The 20,649-nt window shown below is 53.2% G+C and overlaps 1 protein-coding gene across 2 annotated transcripts in view; it reads left to right on the forward strand.

The window, feature by feature from the left end:
• MVB12B (multivesicular body subunit 12B) overlaps nucleotides 1–19,194 on the forward strand; it is a 141,754-nt gene extending 122,560 nt beyond the window's left edge. For both annotated transcript variants that reach the window (XM_087822914.1, XM_087822915.1), the window contains 2 exons: nucleotides 1,084–1,143; nucleotides 15,381–19,194. In XM_087822914.1, coding sequence (XP_087679040.1) covers nucleotides 1,084–1,143; nucleotides 15,381–15,467 — 147 coding nt within the window. In that variant the 3' untranslated portion in view covers nucleotides 15,468–19,194. The remainder of the gene's footprint in view (nucleotides 1–1,083; nucleotides 1,144–15,380) is intronic.
• The last annotated feature ends 1,455 nt before the right edge of the window (nucleotides 19,195–20,649 follow it).

The raw sequence follows: 20,649 nt of genomic DNA on the forward strand, positions 1-20,649 counted from the left end.
TTCCCTGCCATTCTCTCATTTACTCCTCCCAGCAGCCTGGCCCGGGGGGCCGCACACGCTGCTCTTTAACAGGAGAGGAAATGATGAAGTGATGGAACCTGAGGCCGGTTTTGAATCCCGGGCCTTGGACTCGGAAGCAGGCCTCTTCCTACCTCGCCTCGCAGGAGACCCCCGCTGGCCCGGCTCGAGCTCTGCCCCATCTCTGGGCTGCAGTGCAGAACCATGAGGCCCTGGAGTTCTGTAGGAGGTGTTCAGGCTTGCCTTGTTCATCCTCTGCTGCGAGTTGCTGACCTGGGCTCCAGGGGCCTGGGCCAGTGCCCTCGTGGGAGTAGGAACGGCCAGTATGCCCAGAGGGGGCCAGACGGGAGCTCAGAGACAGGGTCCTCTGCCCTCTCACCATGCAGTTCATCCCAGGCTTCTCTGGGCCCCCAGCAAACTCCTGGTGCCATGTGTGTGGTTTTTCATGCTGTCTGCTAAGAAGCCAGCAGCTTTACAGAAAGGTCCCCCATATTCATGAAATTATAGAAACACCATTAAAATGCCATATTTTTCATTGCCATTCCTTTCCCAAAGGATAAGCAATGGGCAGTTATTTCATTCCCCTTTGCATTTTCAAAGATCTGGAATTCCTCCAGCTTCTTCCCTGGACACCTGGGAGTCCTGCACAAGAGATTCACTACCTGCCTCCTGGAATTCCTTAGGCCCGTCCCACTGCATAGGCGCAGCAGCCAGGCCTCAGGGAAGCCGTGGGCGGCTCCAGCCCCACAGCTGCAGAAAGCAAGCAAACTGGCTTTTCACAAGGGCAGGGAACAGAGAAATAGAGAGGTGGGAGTCACTGGTGACAGTCACTGTCTTTCAGGACGGCCGTGACCTTCCTGGGTGCTAAAGACAGATGACTAAGCAGGGCTCTCTACCAGAGGGGACCAACCCCACTGACAGCCAGGCAGTGTCACACTGGCTGGTCTCCTTGGAAAGGGGTTGGGGATCACGTAGGGTGGTGTGAGTTTCACGCTGACGTGCATGACAGCCAGTGTGGAGGAGCATCTTCCAGCCTTACGAGGACCACATGGTCTGTATTTTCAGATGCAGCCCTTTGATCTGTTGGGAATCACCATCAAATCTCTGGCAGAAATTGAGAAAGAGGTAAGCAAGCCACCCGGGTAGGGGAGGGGCCTGGGCCATTGCTCGCTCGCCCCTGGGTCTCTCCTCCCATTAGGGATCTGATCCAGGAACAGGAAGGGCCTGGGTGTGGGGAACCCTTTGGAGAAAAGCACTTTCATTTCACTCAGATGTATGCTTGGAAAAAGACACTCACTTTTAATGTGTTTATCACTTCAAGTCAAATATGTCCAGCATTTCCTTGTCTTCTCTCAGTCAGAAGGTTTTAAGGGACCGACGGAACAATCAATTGTGCTGTTTTTAAAATATCCCAGCTTAAAAGGAGGGATGGGGGATGGGCGTGGTGTCAGCTTTTCTGCCTCCTCTGTTTTATGACGTGCCACCAGAAGGGGTTTGGGAACATGTCCCAGACTCTTCGTGACTTAGAGGGTCAGGGTATACTCCACTGTGCGTGGTAAACCAGATCTCACTTGGTAGCCTGGCTCGAAGTAGTTTGGATGTTTTCCTAATAAAAAGAAGGAAATCCGCCTGGCCGGGCGTGGCTCAGCGGTTGAGCGTCGACCTAGGATTGAGGCGATCGGGGTTTGATTCCCGGTCAGGGCACATGCCCGGGTTGCGGGCTCGATTAGTGACTCTCTCATCATTGATGTTTCTATCTCTCCTTCTCCTTTCCTCTCTCTGAAATCAATAAAGATATATTTAAAAAAAAAAAAAAAAAAAGGAAATCCAAGATGGGGGTACATGTGACAACTCTGAAGAGAGAGAGCTAAGATAATGGAATCAAACTGGAGGTCAGCTGTGCCGTGTTTTCCCCATTTTCCTAAGAGCATTAGAGTGTGTGTCGTCTTTTATGTATAGAAGGTTGTTAAGCAGTCACGTGCTGGCAGCCAGCTCTCCTCTGAGAGGAACATTTGTCTCAAAGATGGAAATGGTAGAACCATTTCAATATTCTCAGCTCCTTTGGGTTTTCTCTTGTGTACCCAGCTAGCGGAAGCAGGTTGCATTATTGAAAGATGGCTGAAATCAAGGAAAATTGAATCAATGTAGTACAACAAATTTCTAAACCTGTCACAGCAAAAACAAGACAAAAAAGGCCCCCTTTGTCTTTGATTTTCCGTAAATCATAAAAACCAAGTTGATTGTCATCTGTAGATTTGGGTTGGAGGCAGTGTAAAAGAATGGCTGGCTACCACATTAGAGATATACTCATAGATTCCTTGTCAGCCCTTCTCAAAATCAAGAGAGCCTTGGATGGTCCTACCAGGGATTCTCCCGCCGGCTGGCCTCTTGCTCACAGCCTTCCTTTGCGTGGGGTCCTTCATCCAGTGGTGCTCAGTATGTGTGCAGGAAGGCTTCTGGGGGTGGCTGCAGATGGAAAAGCAGGGACACAGCCTGAGACCTCTTTAGGATGGACAGGTTCATACAGACAGAGGTCTAACCCAGCTCCACACTGACTGGGGGCAAGTTACACTCCCCCTCCTCTGTTTAAAGCAGGAGTCTCAGTGGAACCTGTCTCGGAGGGTTTCTCATGAGAACTAAATGAGCATCTGTCAAAAGCACTGGCAGGCAGGCGCCCATCAGTGTGGGTTGGGTGTTGTGAGGTGGCATGTGCTGGAGCCAGGGGGCAGCCACCTGAGTGGTGCCTTCTCTCCCCGGGTCCGCTGTGCGCTCACTGGGCCACAGCAGTCACCCCATTTGTTTATGTGCCTGCTGTGTGCGCTCGGCTCTAGGATCCTGGCTTCACCTGCAGCATCACTGGTTCTCACCCATGCTGACCCAGTGGGTGTAATTCCTCCCATGTCATGGGTCAGGAATGGAGACTCTGAGGGGTGAAGTAACTTGCCCAGGACAAGATTAAGACCTAGTGTGTCACACTCCAAATCCTCTCCGTTGTGACTTAAAGTCTAAGGGGCTGGTGAGGACAATGGATATAAGATGCCGGTGGACCCAGGTCCTGACTCTGGCCTTCAAGTCACAGGGTGGGGTGACTTCAAGCCACAGGACAGGATGATTGATGCAGAAGGGGCCCAGTGCAGAGCCTGTGTGTTTGGTGGAAACCACCGTAAACCTCGATCCTCTTCCCCACTCTAAGGACTAAAATCTGGTCTAAAAAAGTGTGTGGCTGTACTGTGTTATCTTGAGGTCAGATGTTCTAAGCAGAGCCTGGTGGGGCCAATGGCTCTACAGTCTGCTGCCCTGGGCATGAGTCTAAGTTCTTTGATTTAACATCTCTGAACCTCAGTTTCCTTTTCTGTAAAATTGGGGTAGTAATGCAAATGCTTTCCCGGTAGAGTTTATGGGGTTTGACTGAGAGTCTTGTAAGTGGCTTAGAATAGTGCCTGCCCTGGCTATGGCTCAGCCAGTCAGCTGCTGCAGTTGTCATGGTCGTGGTTGTGGTCATGGTCATGGTTGTGGTCATTACTGTCCACAGGAAGGGGTGGGAACCAGTGTAAATCTGCCCCATCTCAGCGTGGCACGCTGCCCTGTGCTAGTAGCTGAGCAGTCACATCCCCTTTAACCGAGCCTAGCTTTATTTCTTGTTTTTAGTGGTGGGTTAAAAATACACATCTATATTCCCAGGAAATTAAACTGGCATTTAAAATGTGGGGAAATAGGAAGAGGCTAGAAACATTAAATAGGGTGTGAAACCATCACAGACACCCTAGCCGTCAGAATGCTATGGAGTTTTGCATCTAATCTGAGATTCACATGTTACATCGGCCATTCGCGTGTGTTTAATGGTGATTAGTATGTTGATATCCATACACTTTGGTGAACAGCTCCGTCGTCTGCAACCACGTCAGAAGATTTTCTCTGTAAATAAACCTGAACTTGCTCCTTTTAGCCTCTGAACCCAGCCTTGCTGGGGGAGCTGGCGCCTGGGAGAAGCTGTACCCACAGCCTCCGGCCTGGCTCTGGGCCCTGTGGGCTGGCCCTGGGCAGTGGTGTCTCCTCCATCCCGATGGGTTCGCTCCTTTTAATCCCAGCAGGTCTGGCTCTCTTGGTACAGGAGGGATGGTCCCTGGGCAGAGAGAGCTCTTCTGGGCAGTATTCTTTGCTCATTGTAAACTATTATTTCATCGTATTTCACACTATCAAGCCAAGCCTCCTACCCCTCAAAAGGTGGGAGACTGCCTTTGGGTTCAGGGCCACAGACACCATGCCCCACCCCAGGCTCCGGGCTCTGTGCCCATCCGAACTCCTCCCTGGTCTCACGTGGGTTCCTAAGCAGTGGGAGAGCCCAGTGTCTGCAAGGCTGTTTTGTGCTGGGCCAGCACTCCCCTCAATGCTCCCTCCACACCCTGCGCCCAGCAGAAACCTGGCCCAGTGGTCCCAGAGGTGAAGGAAGTGGAAGGGCCTGCCCCTAGGGTAGCATGATGTTCGCATCCAGACCCAGAGCTGGGGTAGGTTTGCTTTCCTGCCCACTTTTACTTGACTTACCTATGCCATCTTTGGGCCCTGGGATAGACCACTCTATAAATGGACACTGTCAGCCTTGAGCTTGGTGGTGAGGGACCAAAGGGGACACTCCAGCAGCCAACCCAGGAGAGCTGTCCCTGGGTGCCCCCCACCACAGCCGGACCCCCAGTGGACCCAACTGCCAGCCCAAGAATTGCCTGCCACTGAGTAACAGGGCACCTCTGCCCCACTGGACCCTGGCGACCTCAAGGGTGAGCGTGATGCTAGGATGCTTATGGACTGTAGACAGTGGAGGCACGCGGTGCATGGGAGAGGACAGCCTTCGAGTCCAGATGCCTGGGGTAGCATGCCAGATCTACCTCCTGGGTTTCACCCTGGGCCAGTCCTCTGGCTTCCACCTCAAGTTGGCTGCAGGCCCCATGACCCTGCCCTCAGGTCCAAGCCCTGGTCAGCGGCCTTAGGATCTCCCCAGGGGTTGTGGCTTAGGCAGGACTTGATTACGTTTCATGAAAGACACCCAAGGAAGGTCATGTTTTAAGGTCATGATTAAAATCAGTGTACATGCTATCAAGCAGATTTTGAAGAAAAAAAATATCATTGCAAAGGCAAAACCTCTCCCAACACAGAAACATGCTTAGGCAGTGTGGGTGGGTTGCTAAAAATGAACCAAGCCATGGTTAATAAAAAAATTAAAATCTGACCAATCCTAGTCTTCCATGGTGGCAGCAGCCCCAGTTCTGCCCGGCCCTCTTCCTACAGCCATGGGCCCTACTGCCCGTGTCTGTCCGCAGCTTGGAGCAGGGGCTTTGCCGAGTAAATTAGTCCCAGGCTTGAGAAAATGAGATTTTGTTCCTCTCCCTTCAGCCCAGGAGGTGACCGGGGGCTGGCCAGTGGCAGCTGTGGCCGCACTGGGGAGGTTGCCTGGCTCCCTCCCTGGGGGCTGGGTCCCAGCAAAGGCCTCATTGTCCTCCCCGCTGCCCAAACAAAAGGTTCTCTCTGCTCGGGAGTCGGGAAAAGTGTAATTTTGCAGCCGACCCCTGTGATGAAGCATCTTCCCTCCGAGTGAGGAGATGGGCATATAAATATTCTTCGTCTCTGCCACTCTTTATTTCCCTTGTAAGCAGTCGCCCCATTTCTCCATCTGATGGATTCCCCATCGCAGCCAGGGCGGGAGCTCCCGGCCCGCAGTCCAGGCAGCAGCCTCTGCAAGAATCCCCGAGCCTCGAGCCTCCGTTACCTTTACTGGAGCCTGTGTGTGCTCCTCCCCGCCCACTGCCCCACCCTGCCTCCTCACAGACCAATCTGTCCCTTGTCTCAAGGAATGATGGCCGGGAGACAGTGGCCTTGATGGCAGTAGATTTCATGCTGCGTGCATAACGACCTGGGAGCCTCTTAAAAACAGGAGCCAGCAGTTCCTGTGATGGACGGGCATCCAGAATGCCAGGCAGCTCCGTGCACAGCCATTTCCCCACCCGCTGCCTCCCTCCCACAGAAAACCGTGATCACCTCCTTTCAGTGGGTGCCACACTCAAACCCAGCAAGGGAAGTGTTAGCCTACCACTCTTCCTGATAGAGCCCACAGCCTCCATTTTCACTCGACTCTAAAGCTGAAAGACAAGGGAGAGTAATTAGTAAAGGGACGATCTAATATTAATCACTCCCTTAAAATTGACAAGGGAGGCAGTTCATTTAACCACTTAATTGCTACAGGTTTTTATGGGCTGCTGTTTGCAGACGTGTTTAATGAAGAAGTTATAAATCTAAGGGAGCTTAAAATTTTAATTTTATACCTAAATATTTTCCTTGTTCTCATGTTTGTAGGCAATCCTCAAGAGTGTAGTCACGTGGAATGTTCTTTAAATGAACATATTTGCTAACTGGCATGATTTCAGTTTTTAAAACATTGGTTCCAGCAATTAGGCATTTTTTTCAGTTCCCAAATGACTAGAGAAATTCGTCTTGATTATAATTGCTCTTAGCCACGCATATCTAATTTGTGTCTTTTTAAGTGTTAATTAGTAAACAGTTTGAGCTGACATCTTTATGTGTTTGTGTGTTGAAAAATGGGGCTTATTGCTTATTTAGCTTGGGGCCGATTCCACTAGCATTTACGTCACGACATTGAGGTGAAATTAATGGAAATACATTTGGCAGTTCAAGGTAAAAAGAATTTCTGAATTCAACTTTTGGACAGCCACTTTTCATGGGCTTCTGCTGGCCCCTTCAAATATGAGATTTAGAGTGGATTTGGGACCTGCATATGTGGGCAGAAAGTGAAACAGAAGATTTTTGTATCAGTAATGAAATGGCAGAGTCCCAATTTTATAAAAGCAAAATGTTCATATCCCAGCACAATTGTTCATTCTCTCGACTTTTGGAAAGCTTTCATTGTGCTTATTAACGTTAAAGAATTTTGTGCAGGGAGAGGTTGCAAAATGTGTGGTCCCTTTGCACCATCTAGTGGTCAGGTCTTAAACTGCAACAGGAAATAAGCTGCCTTCTCCCTACCTGTGAGATTTAACATCTTCACCACCCAGAATCCTTTTTCTTTCTTTATACTTCAGTAAGGAAGCTGGTGTGTTTTGGGGGTAAATTTTGCCCGCTTTATTTATTAGATAAGAGTTAAATAAATAGACATTAACCCGTTCTCCCCCTCTACTTTTTCGTATTGCTCAAAGACACAGAGCTGCCACCAGATTCCACAGGGCTATCACATTGAGTTGAGATCATTCCAGCCCACAACAAAGAAACCTAATGAATTCGTTTAATGGATGGCCTTTCTGAAGGCACAAAAGAAGTGTTAGCCTAATTTTGAAATGTGGGAAGTAGCTTGGGGAACATCACCTCAGGAGTCTGACCACAGCTTAGGAACCACTGTTTTCTGCCACCAACAAGATTAGTTCTCTACCCATAAGTCGTGCAGTTCTCCCGGGTAGCTTGTCATCTTCAGCTGCTACCCTGCCAATCAGAATGCATCTTTAATACTTAGTGTTTTCCCCCTGAGTTCAAAGGTTGTACATGTTTATAAAAATGCAGACATTTTAGAACGTAAAGATTCCCCACAGTACGCTCCTGGGACACACACACATTCAAACATTACACAGGCTCACAACATACACAACAGTGTATCTGGCACATCTTCCCATGTCAGTTCACACAGATCTGCCTCATTCCTTTCAGCGACCCCATGTTGTTTGCTCTTATGATTGTGCCATAATTTAGTTAAGCGACCCACTCTTTGCTATTACACAGCTGCAGTATATTTCCTTGTACAGATGTCTTTGCTCCCCTGGGCTTTTCTCTTGCCTTCCAAAAAAGGTGTGCCTATGTAGCACCCCACCTTCAGCATCTAGGGTACCTGTTTCCCACATCCTCTGCATGGTTAAGCTTCCCTGATTTAAAGCTGAACGTCTTTTCATATGTTTATTGGTCATTTGTATTTCTTTTACGAATGTCTTCTGTTTGTACCCTTTGCCTGATTTCCTGTATTGGCTTCTTTAGCTTTTTTAAAGCATTCTTTATGCTCTTGATAACCACCTTCTCTCTGTCCTGTGTTCACACACACACACACACACTCGCACCCCTTTAACAAGTGGCTTTTCACCTTGTTATACTGTGTTCCACTAAATTTTTTCATGGGCAGTTTTATTTATTTTTTGGCTTCAGATCATGCTTAGGAGTGAATATTTTTATAATCTATTTTCTCTTGCCCTTTTGTATTTTAACATATTAAAATAGTAAATGCTTTTCAACCAGCTAATCCACCTGAAATTTATTACAAGATGAGAACTAGAACCATATTTGTTTTATCCTAAAACGTTAGTTTTAACACTGATTATTTTCTTCAGTGAATTTTAAATACTACCTTTATCATATACAGTCATGCACTGCGTAACAATGTGGGTCGACGACGGTGGTCCCAAAGATTGTAGTGGAGCTGAAAACGGCCTGTCACACGGTGACGTCATAGCTGTCCTAACCTCGTAGCGCAGCGTATTGCCACGTGTTTGTGGGGATGCCGGTGTATCCAAAACCTGGCGTATGCAAGTTGTATCTCACTAGCACATACAGTTATGGAGAGTACACAAGTGTACCATCCAGGCTTGTCCAACTACACTGTGATGTTCGCGCAACAAAATCACCTAACGGCGCATTTCTCGGAGCGTATCCCCCTCGTTAAGCGGCACGTGACTGCATAGTGCCACGTGTAAGTCAGACATTTTTCCTGACTCTTTTTATCTGTCATCACACCGTTTTGAATCTTACAGCTTTATAATAAGCCTTAATACATAATAGGGTTAGCTCTTTTTCCCCCAAAATGTTCCTAATTATATTCATGTGACTGTTCTTCCAGCTGAACTTTAGAATTGTTTTGGGGGGAAGGGAGATTCCAAAAACTCCACCTTAGTTGTTTATTGTAACTATATTGAGCATAGAGAAATAGGGGGCCGAGTGGCATTTGGGGTGAAGAGTCTCCGTCGGGTGTATGCGTCTGTCACTCAGCAGAGTGGAACGGTGTTCCCTGCCGAGATCCGGCACATTTCTTTCAGGATATTCCCAGGTGTGGTGTTTCTGTGGCTCTTGTAAATGGGGTCTCTTCTCCCACTAGGCTTTCTATTATTTATGTATCAAGCAGCTGTTGGCTTTGCATTGCATTTTTCGAGTTGGCTCTCTCACCGCCTCACTGTTCCTGATGGTTTCTCAGTTGCTTGTCTTCAGTTTCACAGGCAGACACTTATGTCATCTGCAGACACCGACCCCGGCCACCTCCTTCCCATGTTTGTCCCTCGCCTGGTGCCTTGGCCTGGTCACTGGGCCTCCTTGTCTTATTTATGCTTTTAATGGAAGTTTCTAATTTCAGTATTAATCCATAGTGTTACATTCTAGCCTGCTATATATATGGATGTGTCCCTTTTTTCTCATGTTAAAGAATTAGTTATCTATGTTTATTTTCCTAAATGTTTTTATCAGAAATGGATGGTGGCTTTTGATAAACGTGTTAATCATCCATTGAGATGCTCATATTTTTCCTCCATGGGCATATTAACGTGGTAGATTATATTAATAGAGTTCCTAATTCTGAGAGTCTCAGACTCCCCCTCCCCCCCTTTTTGGTTCTACTGGCCGAGCGGCAGCCCCCACACAGGTTGCTCCCACAGTGGCCCCGGCGTTCACCGTGTAAATGAGAGAACCAGGCTGGGCCCGTGGAGATGGCTGAGGCAGATGACGTCTGGAGGACAGAACTGCCGCCCTGGACACCCTACTGGGCTGTGTTCCTGCTCACACAAAACTGCAGTCAAGGTGAATACTTGGCCTTGTGTGGGTCCTTCACCAAAGGGTTTTTCTATTCATATGGTTTTGGGACCCTTAATCTCCCAAGTTTTAATAGCCCCCCAAATTGATCCTTGAAAGATTACCTAGCATGTAGGTAAAAAATGAGCATGAAGATGAGGTGGAGAGGGGGCAGGTACCTTCCCAGCCTCACCCCACATAGTCTCCTCCACCCAGAAATCAGTGCCAGAAAGCAGTATTGTTCTGAATGTTTTCTGCAGATAACCTAGGAGAGGAAAAATACAAACATCTATTTTTAGATGATACTCGGGTAAATTCCGAAATGCTGACCCAGGGAGGGGTGAGCCCCGCTGCTGTGGACACAGAAATGGTGTTTATTTAGCAGCAAAGGCATCCATCAGCCCCCAGTCCCTCGCAGATCCCCACACAGAGCAGACTGGCTGGACACACAGGTGCCGTGGGCTGGCCGGCCCTGCAGTGTGTGGGGGGGAAGGGGACAGTGACAGCAAGACACCTCTAAGACACCTTGTGTCCTAATTACGCAGCACAGTTAGTTCCACCATAAAATGTGCTTTCCTCATTTTCCCTAAGAAGCATGACCTTCTTGGCCTGACTTTCATTTTTCCACTTCCAGCAGTCCTGGGTACAAGAAATCTTTCACTTTCTTGCTTTCCCCATCACCCCACACACTCACACACAAAATACAATCACAGTGATAAAATGGCAGTTGACACTCCTCCTGTTTGGGCAGTTATAGGGAGTGGTGGGGACTGTGGCATACCAGAAAGCACATGCCTCTCTAAAGGAAGCAGCATCCATCTAGCAATGCTAGGCCAGCAGTTGCTGTGCAAGAATGAAGGTCCAGAATTACCATATCCCCCTCCTTTTTTATACAAAGCCTCTAAACTTTTCAATGTTTGTAACTGTCTTTAAACGCCATGCCAACAAAGGGTGACCGTCCAACTTATACATGGTCTGTGTGTAGAGAGAGACACATCACACCTAGATCCGTATGTTCACTACTCATGGGGTGATGCGGACAAGCCCTGGGCTCAGTGCTTTGCATGCAGGAGTTAAGTACACAGGATACGGGGCCATCACACCGTCTGCTCTGAGGGCTGTGGGCATTCAGAGGACCCAGGGCTGGACTGACTCTGCTGCTTCCACAACTGACCAGAAACTAGAATGACCTCCCGCCTGCCCAAGAGCTGACTCCCTACCTCAGCTGCCTTCTCTCCTCTGCAATGAGCTATGCCCAGAGCTTGATCTTCCCTTCACGCATCCATGCACCCATCCATCTCTCCCCGTCACAACCTCTGCCAGGCTCTGGGGCTACAGAAGTGGCCGAGACCCCCTCTCGACACTGGACTTAAGGGGAATATGGAAGGTGCTGTGGGGGAGGGGGACTACTTCCCAGAACAAGTGCCCCTTTAGCTGAGCCACTCAAGGGAGGAAGAGTGTCCCTGAGGGAAGAGCACACGGAAAGGCACACTTAGGAAACAGCGCTTGGCAGGGAGACCTGAGAAACCACACCCAGGCAGAGGTCTCTGCAGAAACCATTCCAACCTCACTCTCGGGCTTGGGCTCTGCTGCAGGGTGGGGATGTGGGAGTCGCTTCACTGAATCCCAGGTGGAAGTGCTTTGTGAGGTGAGGGTGCCCTGGGAGTCCCAGGTTTGGAGCAGGAAAGGGGGTGACTGACGAGGATGGTTGAAGTGACCCGATGCCTGATAGCAGTAGGCAGCCCGGCTGCACCAGCCCAGGGCGGGCATTCAAGCAGCAGCTGTTCACCGAGTTCTTCTCGGGCTGGCTCCGGGCCGGCACTGTGCCCACACAGATGGTCCTGCTTCCAGAGGAGGTGTGCCGTGGAGGGACACTTGTCCAGCCCCTCACTTAGGGTGGCCCAGCAGTGGGACGGGGTGGAGCTCGGGGCTCCCAACTCTTGACTCCGGGGTTGCAGCTCTCAGGTCAGAGCTCAGGAACCCACAGGGAGAGCCAGTACACGAACAGGAGTGGCTTCCCAGCGGGTGTGCATGAGCCACATTGGTGAAACCTCCGAACATCCTCACTGACTGGGGGGTTAAGGGCTCTCCCAGCTATGTCCCAAGCCCTGGAGGCCTTGGTCAGGTCGCTCAGCCTCTCTGGGCCCTGGTTTGCTCACCTGTCGTGGGAATAGTACCAGCTTCATGGGGCGCAAGGATTTGGTCCCAACAGTCACTCAGGACCCGCAGCTCCTGCCACCCTATCACCTTATTAGTGACCCCTGGGTCATGGGCTATAATCCAGGAGCCCTGAGCTCCAGGCCCATCCTCACCAAATGCAGGGCTGTGGGGCCAAGGCAGGTGCCTTGCAGGGCAGGCTTGGGAGAGGCAGGCTGTGGGGAAGACAGGCTGCTGTTCAGAGCCTCGCCCACTTCCCTCTGCCTGTGCAGGGACCCTCCATGCCCTCTGGAGCCCACTCTTAAGTGGGGTCAGCCCCTGAACCAGACTCCTCTCCTTGGCCTGAGTCTTGCCCTTTATTTCCCCTCTACCTGTCCTCACCCAACCGGGTCCTTCCAGGCCCCTGTCACTCACCAAAATGCCCGTCTTTGTTGGGGCACATCTGTCCTACCCCCCCACCTCCGAATTGCACCCATATGAGGAAGTGGATGCAGATACTCACCTGATGCCAGTTGCAGGGCCAGAGCTGTACCTGTCCCCTGCCACCGCTGTGGGCCCAGGCCAGCCCTGCTTCAGCTCAGTCTGACCTGGTGAAGTGTGACGCATCCCCAGCCTCAGCTTCCACATCGGAAAACTTGGGGGCTGGAAACAACCCCATACCGATCCTTTCTGGTAGGGAGCTCTCTGACTGACTCAATCATCGCTGGACCCAGGAAGTGAGGGGGCGGAGCAGGGGGGTATGTGCTTGCTTTTTTTCCTATTATATTTGGTAAATGTTTTCAGGCAAATGCTGATGCCTGCCCCACCCCCACCACAGCTCCGGCAGGGCCCAGGCACCCCTGGCACTGGTTAAACCCTTGCTTGTGATGCCCCAGGAGGACTGTTTCACTCTCGAGGTGCTTTCACATGAATGGTTTTAGATGAGTCTCACCACACCTTTGTGAGTGGGCCTGGTGCGGGAGGCGGTCACCAGCTCTTTGGCAGGGAGGCTGGGCAATAAAGTGACTTAGCCTCTGAGGTGCAGTTGGGAGTGGTGGTCAGTCTCCCACTGCCAGGACACTGGCCTGGCTATGACAAAAGCCTTTTGGAAGTGGAGAGTTGGGCGCCGTGGCTGTAGAGATCTGATGCATCAGTTGCAGGGTCTCTGGGCCAGAAGCACCCATACCCAGGCCCCTGGGACAGCCCCAGGCAGAGCCCCTGACAGTGATGTCTCTTTCCTGGAGAGGCCACCCAGGCTGGGCTTCCGATGCTGCTGTGATGGCAGCCTGTGCCCACCAGAGGGCGCCAATGCCTGGGGCCACTCAGCTGGGCTTGGCTCTGCAAACCCAAATTCTTTTTAATTGAAAATTTTTTTAATTCAAAAAGGATTTGCTGTTTGTACTTGAGTGCAGGTTTTCCTTATGCGGGAGACTGATGTCTTGAGTAAACAGATCAGGGCCCAAATCCACCTTCAAAGGTACTTGCTGTTTGCCCAAGGGAGTGAAAGGGCTTCCAGACGTGGCCCTAGTCTCTTGGGCAAACACTTTGGGGCCAGCAGTCCCGGGCAGAGGACAGCGTCTGTGGGAAGGGTTATCCGCAGCCTAAAGGGGATTATGGCGGGGGACATATGTTGAAATTTCATTTGGGGAGTTAGAGAAAACAAGAGGGGGGAGTCACCCTTTTCTCCAGCCAATATAACCTAAAAAGGGGGAAATCTCAAGGGCAGAGGTAGGGGGACAGCAATCTGTGTGCTGGGCCTAGATCCCTGGGCCTCCGGAGGGGCAGGGCAGGGGGACTGTGGACTTGGGCTGTGAGTCAGGAAAAGGCAGTGTGCATGCGTGCTCTTTTCCCTGCCTCTCTGGCCCCGATCTGAAAGAGGAATTTAGCCGTTCACCCTTAAAGGCCCATCTGTGGCCCCCCTTCCTAATGACCCTGTCTCTGCTCCTGGCCACAAAGACTGGCCTCGGGGCTCCCCATTAAGTCCTGGTCAGCGTTTGCTTACCCAGGCTGGGAAATTTCCTGTTCCCCCTCTGGCTCCCACCTTTTCTGGGGCTACTCCTGCTGGGGCTCAGGCCTCTGGCTATGGACATCTGGGAACTCCTGCCTCCATCTCCCTTCAAGGTGGCCTGGCTCCCCCATACCCCGGAGCCTGGCACAGCACAGCCTTACAAGGGTCTGGGTGCTGGCCCTGGCTGCTCCCTCATTTGAGAGGTGCCTCACCTCTGCCCACTACTGCTGCTGGCCCAGGCAGGCGTCTCCCACGCTGGCCTCAGAGCAGCCAACGTGAAGCCCCCAGTCTTCCACCCTCTCAGTCTCTGGGTTCTCATCCCAAGTGCCAGGCCCTACCTCTTGTCTTCCAGTTTTGTGTGCTTTTCTTGAAATATCTCCACACCTGTCACTCCAGCTACCCTGACCTCAATTGCTTCCAGTTTCCATCCCTTTATCCCTGGTTCCATGTGTCCCAGCCCAGTGGCTACCCCTGGGTGCTCCTTGGGGATCACTCTCGGCCACTAGCAGAAATGCACGCATGTTCTCCCCCAGCCTTCTCTGCCAACTGTGTTGCTCATTTGGGTTAATGGCCCCGCGTTCCTCCCCCACCCCCTCATGGGGTCTCATCTGGCTCCAGGTCCCAGCACAGGGTAGATGTGGTGGGTGCTGAGCAAGCCAATGAGGGTATACTTCCTGCTGTGATGCACCTGAGCAGCCACAAGGTGGTGGTATTGTCCCAAATTTGCCCGAAGTCTACTTTCTCTAATGCTGCACTGGTCTGCCAGCCTCCTGGGAGCTGGAATCCCCAGGCCCTGACCTGTGCCCTGGTCACTGGAGAGCAGAAGAGTGAGTGGGCTGGTAGCCGACAAGTGTGCATGAGTGCTGGCCTGGTGCCAGGGGTGGGTGGGCTCTAACCTGCTGAACCTCATCCCTCCCATGGGTGCCCTGTGTCACCCAGAGTGTCTATCATTGGGAGTGCTCAGGAGGCACTTGACCAGAGCGGCAAGTCTGGGGTCCCCTGGGCCTGGTGGCTGTGGCGGCTTTGGGTCAGGTTTGGGACAGAGTCTCAGATATGCCCTCACCAGAGTGTGACTCCTCCCAGTGGGATGGTGAGGACTGTCTACTGGGTGGTGGGAGGGTGCTGGGCATGCCGCTGGCATCGTGGCTTTGGGCATTACCAGTGCTGAGACCTCACCTCGAGGGGAATGGGGCAGGGACTGAAAGGTACCAACCATCACAGACTAGTGGGCACCTGCAGCACCGGAGTGTGTCTGCTCCGCACTCCTGCACTCAGCACTCACACAGCTCACACCCACAGTCCCTACACATGCAGGGCTCAGCGAGATGCTCGGCCCGAGGCCGTGGAGTAGCTGGCCTGCCTGGTGTCCCACACTGACTGCTTCTCTGTCCCGTCCCTCCTGCAGTATGAGTACAGCTTCCGCACAGAGCAGAGTGCCGCTGCCAGGCTCCCACCCAGCCCCACACGCTGTCAGCAGATCCCCCAGTCCTGAGGGCCCAGGTGCCACCTGCCACTTGCGGGGAGAAGATCCATCGGCCCAGACTACTGAGCGCCCCGCCTCGCCTGCTCCCTCCTGCCGCCTTCACACTGCCCAGCGGGGCTTGTCTGGGAGACTCCGGGCAGCTGAGCATTACGTCTTCGTCATCAGCTTGCCTGACATGACACCCACCTCTCTGGGGATGTTGTTTGTAACCTCCACTAACCTATGTGTGCTGTAGTGACCAGCGACTCCCAACGTGTCTGTGACGAGCAGCCATCCTATAAACAGCCCTACCCACCCCGGGAGTCACCTGAGGACCCTGGACAGGTGCTCAGACCACCCAGTGATGCCACCAGCTCCCTTCACTCCTGTCACCTGCCACTAAGCCATCACTTTCCTCCTGGGAGAGCCTGAGGGATTGTGGCTTTGCACAGGCCCCTCTGTGGCTCCCTGAACACCCAGCCCCAGGGCTGCTGTGGAACAAGGCCCTCAGTCCAGCAGCATTAAGTGCCCCCAACATTTCACAACCACCCTGAGGAACACGGGAAAAAGCAGCCGGTGGCCCAAGTGGACCACGCCTGGCCCCCTGCCCCACTGTGGACATCAGTGCTTGGACTCATCACCATTCCCACACCGGATGTCCTGAAGTCAGGGAGGACTTGCTGTCTGGGCAGGAAGGCAGAGTGCCCGGTGCTTGCTGCCCAGGACGCTGTGCTCACCCACTTCATACCCACTTCCCCCAAAGGGCTCGTCTCTGCAGCGCCCACGTGCTATCAGCAGTACCAACTGCCTCTGCCCGGTGCCCTGACCCAGTGACCACAGCAACTGGCCCTCCCAGGTCCTCGAGCGAGAGGCTCTGTGAGCCACTGCCCAGCCCCAGGGGGACAGGAACGGGGACACATAGTCACCTGACTTATGGAGCCAGGAGTTGTCTTGATTCCTCTGCTCATAGGAATGATTGTTTTGAAGAGTCCTCCTGACCCAGGTCACTGCACCGGGGCAGCACTGACATTTCTGCCACTCATGGCCAAGTAGACACAGTGCCAGCTGCCAAGTTTGACTCCTACACGTCTGCCATGAGAACAGGGGTTGCTGCCATGCCTGGAGGCTCGGGCCGGCACCCCAGTTGCCTGCCTTGACTGGCTGTTGGTGTCTCCCATCTTGGGGGGTAACCAGATGATTGGAGCTTTGGACAAGAGATTCGGTGTGTATCTGGAGGCTGGCAGGCAGCCCAGAAGAGCCATGGCCAGGAACAGACCCTCCTCCCTGCAGTCCCTGGAATGGCACAAGGTTAGCTGGGTGGCAACAGGAATCAGCCACTAGTTAGGAGAGTGGCCACTGGCTAAGAAGCAGGGTGGGGCAAAAAAAATACCTCATGTACCTGTCAGCCCCGCCATCTCCAGCCCCTCACCTCTCGCCCCTGGGCCAGCCCCTCCATTTTCATTTTAATACCTCCTGATTTCTGTGCATTAGGGAAGCAGTTGCCTTGCCTCACCTCCCCCAAAACCTGAGGACATTTGGTGAGACTGGCCTTCCATTCCTCCCACACAGCAAGGTGGCAGGAAAAGACAGTTTGTGGAACCCACCAGGGCCTGGGAGGCTTTGGGGTGGAGACAGCAGTCCCCATGAGGACCTTTTGGGATTGGTGCTCAACCAGGAGAGAGCTGAATGGTCTCAAATGTACCTACAGGAATAAGCTAGTTGTGCTTCTGGGAAATGTAGGGAGCCCTGTGGGGCCCAGAGAACATGTGTATAGTGCTGCTTTGTGGCTGGGTGGCTGGTTCAAAACAAGTGACCTGTGTAACCCAAACCCAATAGGTGAGGTCCAGCAGGCCTGGGGGGCAGAGCTCTGATTAGTTCTGTCCAGCTCGCTTGGTTTGTGCACTCTGTCCTTCTATCTCTCTCATGCCCTGCTTGTGAGATCATCTCTGATGGTAGTGCCCAGCGGCCCCTCTCCCTTGACCAGTGAATGACCAGGCATCTCAGCAGCTCTGATGGGCCCAGAAGGTTCAAATACGACCATGTAGGACCCAGTGGCGAGGGTGGTTGTTAGTGAAAGGAGGAGGGGTGTCCACAGCTCCCCATTCACGCCCCCGGGGGGCCACCTGGAAGAGGGCAAACCTGTGCGGACTTGGGCAAGCAAGAGCCCTCCGCAGCATTAGACTCAGTCTAGATAGCGGCATTGACTGTGAACGTCACAATAAACGGAGGCTTAAGACAGCCCAGACGGACAGCGTTAAGGCGGCTGTGTGGTAGCTTTTAGGCTGCTCCTAACCTTGCTGCTTTGGCTTGTGAGAGGTGCTTGAGGGTGAGCAAGTGGGTGGGTGACAGGAGGCTGGGGGTGGGTGCCCAGCCCGTGTGAGGCCCTGGCTCACACCTACTAATTGAATGACCTTTTGGTTCTTTGTGGGAGGGCACCTTCCTTTACAAACCATCTGGCCAGGTGGGGAAGGAGGGGAGGAAGGTTCTCTCGGAAACGTGAAGGACAGTGGCCTTGCCCTCAGCCCCAGCACCCTCTGTCCCCCTGAGAAGCCAGCACAGCGTGCCCCTCGCCTTCTCTGCCCTCTGCAAGTTCAAAATCTCTCTCCAGAGGTCTTGGTAGTGGCACAGGTGAGAGGGACGCACTCAGCTCCAGGTTCACCTGCAGATTTATAACAAGGCTTTTCCCCACCCAAGTTCAAGAACTAACATCTGCCACGACCCTCCTCCACTTGGAGAGGCAGGAACCCCACTGGTGGGAAGCGACAGGGTTAGACTCCAAGCTGCCTGGCTCCCTGTTGGGAGGGCTGCAGCCTGTCTGCCGGCCTTGCTGATGACAGGGTCGGTGGTGAGAAGCCACCAAGATTGGGTTGGGACTGGCTTTTCCGCCTGCCCCATGTCCTTCAGAGAGGCGGGGGCGACAAGAAGAGTTAGCTCAAGCTAAGCCCATACTCCTTGCCAGGCATCAGGCCGGCACCTTAAGCACATTTTCTTCTGTCATTCCCCTCAAAAAACAAATGAACGTACCCAGATGGAGAAGCAGACTTGTCCAAGGGCACAAGGCTGGTAAGTGGCAGACACAGGATTTGGAGCCAAGTCCTCCTGGCCCCAGAGCCATGGTGCCAGCCATCCCAACATAAGCACATGCCTCACAAAGACCTTTTTGTGTCTGGGCCAGTAGCAGACATCCCAGCCGCCACCAGTCATGCTGGTGTCACCACACCCTCGACGAGGGCCCCGAGCACAGGTGAGAACGAGAGCCGCCTGCCCGAGCACTCTACCCAGACGAGGGCTCCCCGGGTCTGCTGGCTGCCCCATCATTTGCCATTTGTGGGGAAGCCCAACCGGCAGCTCCTCTGTGAACCAGGGGGCCTAACAAAGCAGCCACGTGCCTGCTTTGACTGGCTCACTGTCTACTGTAGCCCTGGGGCCTGCAGGAAGAAGCCGGGCACTGCGCTCACCCCAGGCCACCTGGCGCCCTGGGTCAGCCCAGCTTTCCTCACCTGCTGGAAACGTGGCCCTCCGGCAGCTGCAGCTGTCACCACCATGAGACCGGGTTCCTATTCTCCCAGCAAAGGGCCAAGCTGCTGTGCGACCGACTGCAGGGCCTCCCACAGGCCACTGCACTCGCCATAGGAACGGCATCCTCGCTGCGTGTATTTATTCGAGGTGACTCTTGTACTTGGCAAAGGGGAGTTTCACTGTGTGATTGTCTGTCTCCTTAATATAATTTGTTAAATAAATGTTTGTTTTAACATTTTCCTGGCTTGCTGCTGCTGTACATGAAGCCACCCGATACAGCGTCCCTCAGGCCTCCAGCTTGTCCCAAACACAGGCTGGGCCAGCCACAGGCATAAGACGCAGAGGGCCGCCACCCCCCTGACCTTGCAGACTTCTAGAAAGAGCCAGTGGGCTTCTTCGCCCATTTCATTTAGATGCCTGGTTACAAGCCAGAAGAATTCAGAAGGAGCCCAGCCTCAGGAATGCTCTGAGGAGAAAATCCCAGTTGCCGTAAAAGCATGTGAAACGCATGCGTTTCAAGGTCACCAGTGCGGAATGCGGGAGCCCTTTCATCTGCGCCTGCCCCGGAGCCGCGTCTGGGCAGGGAGCAGAGGGTCTGGCCGCCGGTGGCGGACACGCAGCTGCGCCGTTTCAGTCCTGTCCCGACTGCTCACCTGCCTGTAAGATGCCGGGAGGGGGCCGCAGGGCCCGGGACACACACGGCTGCTTGTGAGGACACGTCCGTTCAGGTTTCACTGTCAAAGCCCTCTGCCTTCACTGGTGACCTCTGCATTTTTAGGCTGGACAGCATGGGCTCAGCTCATCTCATTAGGACCACGAGGGTCCCCACAAGAGTGTTGGCGCCTCTGGCCCAGGCCTCCACCTCTGGCGTCTCTCAGGTCTTTTTTCCACAGCAGAGGGAGGAGAAGAGCCCGGGAATTAATTCACAAGAAACCTGCAAAGAGCATTCAGTGTGGAGTGTGAGGAGCTGGGTTCAAATTCTGCCTCTGCCACTTCCTGGCCATGTCGCCTTCAGCTCCTGACCTGTCAGAATGGGGAGAGTGCCCCCCGTGGTGGCTTTGGCTCACCTCGGGAAGTCAGACTGAGGATGTTTACAGGGCATGTAGCATGAGCAGAGCCCAAGTGACACACGGGTCCTTCTTTGGGGCTTGGGTTCTGTGTTTCTGTCCATAGCATGAACTGAGTCTGTCCCAGTGCTGCGTGACCAAGCAGGTGTAAGTGGTGGCCTCAGAGTCTGTTTGCGAGAGGGCTCAGGCACTGCTCAGGAGGCAGGCAGGCAGATGCCCAGAGCCCTGGGAGAGGCACCTCACACACTGCCTCTGAGCAGCAAAGAACGGAAATCCACTCACAGCAGCCAAGGCCAAGGCAGGGCTGTTCGCCAGACCCAGAGGACACTCAGAGCCCATAGCAGGCCTGGCTGAGCCTCAGAGAAGCCAGGGGGCACCTATGTCTCCTGCCTTGCCCACGCGGCCTCATCTGCCCCTGCCCGGGTGTCTGCTTCTCACATGCTCGCACTCTGGCCCTCCCTTTCACGTGCTTTGCACACCAGCATACGTGGCACACACTGGCCACCCGAGTGGGCGCGTCTCAGTTCAGAAGATCCGGAGGCAGGAGTCCCAGGACAGACTGGCCGCCTGGGTCAGGTGACCCATTCTGCCCTTGGTAGCTTGGCCTGGAGGGGAGGGGAGCATGT

Source organism: Miniopterus natalensis, chromosome 12 (assembly GCF_054644295.1).
Source record: "Miniopterus natalensis isolate mMinNat1 chromosome 12, mMinNat1.hap1, whole genome shotgun sequence".
In the NCBI taxonomy this organism is placed as follows: Eukaryota; Metazoa; Chordata; class Mammalia; order Chiroptera; family Miniopteridae; genus Miniopterus; species Miniopterus natalensis.